Raw genomic sequence first — 6,411 nt, 5'->3', positions numbered from 1 at the left:
TTAATCACTATCCATTGTTGTAAGGAACTCTTTCTTACTTTCTTTTTTCTATCTATGCAGATTCCACTGATTCTCCCAAGCCTTTTACTCCTTCTCCTTCGACCCAAGGCAGTGTCGAATCTTCTGTGCCACCACTTTCTTCAATCCCTTATACTGATTTGGACTTGATCAATATTTTCAATGAAGAAGACGAAGAAGTCAACAATATTTTTGATGTTCTTGAAAATTGGACAAGTGGTCCTTCTGTCTCGGAGAAAATTCCCGAACCTATTTTTGAGTCGACTACAACTTTTCAACCTTTGCTCGAATCATTCCGGTCAAAGGCTTATATGGATGACCTCGATCAAGCATTCCTCATTCTGGAATTCAAAATCGAAGTTGAGCAGATGGTGGATGATTTGCTAGCCTACCTAGACCTTCCTCCTGCTGTTCACCTTGAACTCCAAGAATTCATCAAACCCTTCACTCTTGCTTGGGATCTTAGGTCTAAGTGGTCTACTGCATTTCAAGAGGTGGCCCAAATTGAAGTCGAGAGCGAGGGTGATCGTGGCAAGCTCGAAAATCTTTGACAGGAGTTACTCTCTATCAGGAAATATATCTACTGAAGAAATGATTCTTGCTTTAAAGAAATTGTAACAGGAAGAAGGAGATGTCGAGAAGTCTATTGAGGCTTTGCAACATGAGTTGAATAACCTTCGTTCGAAGAAAGACGCTTTAAAAGCCCAAAGTCAAGAGGTTATTCAGCGTCAAAAGAGTCTTAAAGAGGAAGGCAAGGTGATATCTTCGAGACTTGCAAAAACCTTAGAGTAGAAGAAACACCTGGAGACTCAGTGTGCTTCTCGAAGGCAGAACTTGGATGAAGCTTATCAGGCTTATAAAAGTTTTAAATCCAAGTTTTGTAATATTGATTAATTCAAGAACATCAATTTCAATTTCTTTTAGTTTATTTTGGATTTACATTTGAATTAATATTCTAGTCTTTTATGAAAGCACTTTAGGTATTTTCCATTAATCACTTTACTTGCTGCATTTGAATTTATTTCGTTAATCACGTATGCATTTTTTGAATATACTTGATCGATTATAAAGGGACTTTCCCAATTATAAGACCACTTGCCTAAGTGTCGAGATTTTTGATCCATGGGAAGAATTAGTTTCAACACTAAGTCTCCAACTCGAAAATTGCGCGCTTTGAATCTCTTATTGTATGTTTTCTCAATTCTTTCCTTTTGTTGAACCAGATTTTGCAATGCTATTAACCTATCTTCCTCTAAAGATACCAACTCATCATACATTAGATTCCAATAATCATCGATAGGCAAATCGTTCTGTCTCTGTATGTGAATTGATTGTAAATTAATGTCTATAGGAAGAATAGCCTCATGCCCATACACCAATTTGTATGGGGTAGTTTTTGTAGCGTGTCTAGGTGAATTCCTATAAGCCCATAACACTTGAACAAGTGTTTCATGCCAATTGCGGGGCTTGCTCGAAATGTGTTTCTTGATCAGTCCAATAATTACTTTATTAGCAGCCTCGACTTGTCCATTTTCCTGTGCATAGTACGGTGTTGAGGTTACTAACTTAATCCCTATCGATTGAGCATATTGAGTAACTTTTCAACCTGTAAAAATTGTGCCTTGATCAGTAGTAATTGTTTGAGGAATCCCAAATCTCGTTATGATATGATCTTCGACAAAATCAATTATGTCTTTTTGCTCGACTTCCTTCAAAGAAATTGCCTCAACCCATTTCGTAAAATAATCAATGGCCACTAAGATATACTTGTGATTTTTTGAGGAAGGTGGATGAATTTGCCCTATTATATCAATTGCGCAATGGCCAATGTTTAATAATTGAATGTAATTCACTTGCTGGTACCCTTTGTATTAGTCCATGTTTTTGACATTCCTCACAACTTCTCATGAATTCGATACAATCCTTAATCATAGTTGGCCAATAAAACCTTTTTCTTGACAAGGTCCACTTCATTTTTTCACCTGCTTGATGTGCTCCACAGATACCTTCGTGTACTTCTGCCATAGCTATATAACTCTCATGATTCCCAAGGCATTTAAATAAAATCCCATCTAAACCCTTTTTGTATAATTCATTGTTTAGCATGACACAATTAAGGGCTTGGAGTTTGATTTTTCTTTCGACTTTCACATTCGAATTTTGAAGGTACTCGACCAATTCTTTCCTCCAGTCTTGACGGCTCGATGTACTAACACTTAGACTTTCTAAATTACATATTAATTCATTTTCTGTATGAATCAAAGATTCGAGACATTCCTTACTCATTTTATACCCTGACACAATCTGAGCCAATTCATTTGCAATTGTATTCTCGTGTCGAGAAATATGTTCTAACTCCACCTCATCGAACGTGTTTAGTAATTGAGTGGCTCGAGTCTTACATTCGATCAGTTTCTCATTCGAACATTTATACTCTTGAGTTAGTTGTTTAATGACGAGTTGTGAGTCTCCTCGAACTACTACATTCCTAGCACCTAACTCTTTGAGGATCTCGAGTCCAGTAATGAGCGTTTGATATTCGGTTTCATTATTCGAGTATCCTCTGTTTGTTTTTAATGACAATTTAGTTGGAAATCCTTCAGGGGAAATGATTAACAAACCTATCCCAGTTCCTAACTCATGTTTCGAGCCATCAAAAAATAATTCCGAAGGTTTGAATGTTAGGTAATTGATTTATTCATTTATGTTCAAATGATCCACGAGAAAATCCGCAATTACTTGTCCCTTTGTGGATTTTAAAGGTACGAAAATTAATGAATATTCAATTAACGCGAGTGCCCATTTGCCAATTCGAGAATGTAAGACAGGTTTACACAACATGTACTTAATAACATTACTTCGACAAAATACTAAAACATCAAAAGGTCTATGATAATAATTTATCTTTGTACAAGCAAAATAAAGACTTAAACACAACTTCTTTAAAGGAGTATATCTACTCTCAACTCCCACTAACATTCTACTTAGATAATAAATGACTCTTTCGACGCCATTATCATCGTCTTTCGCTAGCATGCCCGCAATAGTCGAATCGTTAGCTGAAATATATAACTTCAATTGTCTTCCTTTAGAGGGTGGTGCAATTACTGGAGGATGAGCCAAATAAGTTTTGATTTCTTCGAATGCTTTCTGGTGTTCTTCTTCCCATCGAAATTCCTCCTTCTCTTTGAAACGCAATAATGGATAAAACACTTTAGTTTTGCTAGATAAATTCGATATGAATCTTCTAAGAAAATTTACTTTTACCTAAAAGAGATTGAAGTTCTTTCTTGTTCGATGGAGGTCTAGTTTCCATGATAGCCTTAGTCTTGTTCTTATCCACTTCGATCCCTTTCTGGTGTATGATAAATCCCAAAAATTCTTCTGATGTAACACCAAAAGCACATTTTAGTGGATTCATTTTTAGGCCATGTTTCCTCATTCTCTTGAAAGATAATTTTAGATGGCATAAGTGTTCCTCTTTTCGTTTCGATCCAACAATTATGTCGTCGATATATACTTGTACAAACTTACCAATTAAATCATGGAATATCAAATTCATTACCCATTGATATGTGGCACCTGCATTCTTCAATCCAAATGGCATCATCACCCATTCATACACGCCTAAAGCTCCTGGACATCGAAAAGCAGTTTTCGACACATCATTGGTTGCAATATAAATTTGGTTATATCCAGAATAACCATCAAGTAAGCTCATAATTTCATTACCTGCAACAACATCGATCATAGTCTCAATAATAGGCATAGGATACTCATCCTTGGGAGTAGCTGTGTTAAGATCTCGAAAGTCAATGCATACTCTGAGTTTTCCATTTTTCTTAATAATTGGCATAATATTCGAGACCCACTCAGCATATCTCGAAGTCCTAATGAACTTGGCTTTTAATAGCCTCTCGATTTCTTCTTTTATCTTTTCAATCACTTCGGGAGCAAATCTTCAAAGATTTTTCTTAACTGGCTTCTTTCCAGGAATCGTAGGTAGTCTATGCTCCACTAATCCTCGATCCAATCCAGGCATTTCATTGTAATCCCACGCAAAGTAATCTTTATATTCATGTAACACTCGAATCACTTCTTCCCTCAGATTTCCTTGCAAGAGTTTGCTGATATAAGTGATCTTTTTGTTCTCGACAGTACCCAAATTCACTTCCTCAAGTGGATCTTTGGATTCTAACATGTGTTCTTCGTTGGTTGCTCTTTCGAATCCCAATGGTGAATCGTCGAAAATACAATCTAACTTTGTTTCCAACTCTTGCCTTTTATCCATTTTCAAATTCTCAACCTCTTGGTCTGTTCGATCACTCTTTGTTTTTTGTTTTTCTTTTCCCTTGGCCATGGTGGCCGTATTGTCATTTTCTGTCTTTTCAGTGTTTTCACAAATTACGGTCTTCTCGATCGTCTGTTCGGCCATATAGGCCAAAATTCGAGCTAGGTAGCTCGAATACAAGTCTTGGTGTTTCATTCCTGCTCTTGAGCCGATTCTTTCTCGGTTCTAATCACAAATCCTCTCTTTACATCCCAACAAAACATTTTCTTGATACCTTCTTCTTCATCCATCATGCTGGCATTATGGGCATCGAATGGTTTGGTTTTTGCAAACGTAGTCAGTTGTTGATCTACAAAATACATGCCTACCTCATACTCTTTCTGATCAGCATCGAGTACTTCTAATCCTTCATCATCATTCCAGAAGAAGATCTTCTGGTGAACAGTCAAAGGAACAGCTCCCACTCCATGAATCCATTCACGTCCCAATAAAACATTGAAATTTGTCTTTGATGGGGTCACAATAAACATAGTAGTTCGTTTTACACTTCCTATCTGCACATCGAGCAAAATCATGCCCTCAGATTGTGATGACTTTCCGGCATAATCTGATATTAGGATATTATGAGGCTTTAAATCAGCCGTGGTTTTTCCAAACCTTTTCAGCATGGTCCTTGGGAGTATGTTTATGGCTGCTCCTCCATCAACCAATACCTTGTTCACTTCATGACCCTCAATCATTAAAGTTAACAACAGAGGCTTGAGATGAGCCTTCATGTCTTCAGTAGGGGAGTCGAACACAACTGAGTTAAACTTAGGAATAACTCGAGAAATCTGGTTGACCCACACAATTTTGGACTCATAGCTAGGATCATCGAAAAAATCCTCTCGATGTATGTCTTCCTACTCATTAACGGATTCTATGGCCCCAGCATACTCAGAAGGCAAAATTGACACTATACCACAAATGTCTTCGAGAGAATCGTCGAAACCACTCTCGAAACAATCAGTTATCAGATCCTCATCATCTTCCATGAATTTCTGAGATGATTCACCCTTTTGTGGCACTAGGATCGAAAAACGGTTTCTTTTGAAACCTTCAAATGTAGCCTTCCTCATTCTCTGCTGCCTCCTCCACTGAGTATTAGTCAAGTTGTTGAAAGGTTGTCTAAAGTCACGCCCATAGCTTCCAGACATGCTCAAGTATTTGCCAAGAGCTCCAGACACATTCGAGAATTTTCTGGGAATTCCTTGGAATGTAGGCCTAGCATAATTCATGACTTGTTTTCCTCGACCCGTTCCAACCTTTTGCCTTGGTGGAGCATTCCATTTTTCCACTGGGACATTAGCATTTGGCACAAAAGTATTGCCAAACTTCGATGAGTTATTCATCTCCATCTTTCCTAATTGGGCGTTATACTGAGGCATATGTACCTGCCTCATTGTCAACCCAGTGTTCGACCCCGTGTTAGGTTTGGCCTTTTCTCGAAGTTTCTCAGCCTTATAGTTTTTCATAATCTTCGATTCCTCGAAAGCCTTAGTAGTGACTTTGTCGAAAACAGCACTACATCGAGGGCATAGCATGACCTCTCTATCAGCATCCTTTTTCTTAGATAGAAACTCGACCAAACTATCTCCCCCCTTTGGATAGATAGGTTCCTCCTCTTTAGCAAAGTCATCCAACAATTCCTCGAGTTTCTCATCAGAGATAGGCTCGACATTTTCATCTTCTTCGATGCTTACCTCGACCATGTTAATTCCCATCGAGACGGGCTCTATATATCCAGTATGAGCTGCAAATGGATCAGTATCCACTTTCATGTCTTTTTCCTCGAAAGCCAAACGACCTTCAGTGATCGCCTTCTCGATCATATCCCTGAAACGCACACAATTATTAGTCCAATGACCAAATATATTATGATACTTACAAAATTTATTCCCTTTTCTTTGTTCGAATGGGGGAATTTTGTGGTTTTCTGGGAGTGCGATCATCTTATCTTTTAAGAAAATATCAAATATTTTATCTGTCTTAGTCACATCAAAACTGTATCTCCTAGTCGAACTCCCTTTTACATTATCTCCTGGTTTTAACATTTGACATTG

The 6,411-nt window shown here is 37.8% G+C and overlaps 1 protein-coding gene across 1 annotated transcript; it reads right to left on the bottom strand.

The window, feature by feature from the left end:
* Nucleotides 1-965: 965 nt before the first annotated feature.
* LOC145958087 (uncharacterized) lies at nucleotides 966-3,874 on the bottom strand. Its single transcript, XM_083074555.1, has 4 exons — nucleotides 3,751-3,874; nucleotides 3,553-3,654; nucleotides 2,025-2,615; nucleotides 966-1,591 (listed from the first exon to the last, which is right to left on the bottom strand). Exons 1-4 carry the CDS (start codon nucleotides 3,872-3,874, stop codon nucleotides 966-968), a joined length of 1,443 nt encoding a protein of 480 aa, XP_082930681.1.
* Between the last annotated feature and the right edge of the window lie 2,537 nt (nucleotides 3,875-6,411).

This window comes from Cajanus cajan, chromosome 5 (assembly GCF_000230855.2).
Source record: "Cajanus cajan strain Asha chromosome 5, NIPB_CcT2T_4, whole genome shotgun sequence".
Taxonomy (NCBI): domain Eukaryota; kingdom Viridiplantae; phylum Streptophyta; class Magnoliopsida; order Fabales; family Fabaceae; genus Cajanus; species Cajanus cajan.
This window is presented reverse-complemented; position numbering and strand designations above follow the sequence as displayed.

Bases quoted from the DNA above. Each gene is read 5' to 3' on its own strand.
- LOC145958087 (XM_083074555.1), bottom strand. From the start codon at position 3,874: ATGCCAATTATTAAGAAAAATGGAAAACTCAGAGTATGCATTGACTTT. The intron at 2,616-3,552 runs GTAAGTTTGTAC...TTTCCCCTGAAG, and splicing joins GATATTCCATGATTTAATTG to GATTTCCAACTAAATTGTCA. The intron at 1,592-2,024 runs GTATCTGTGGAG...CTCAATCGATAG, and splicing joins TATGGCAGAAGTACACGAAG to GGATTAAGTTAGTAACCTCA.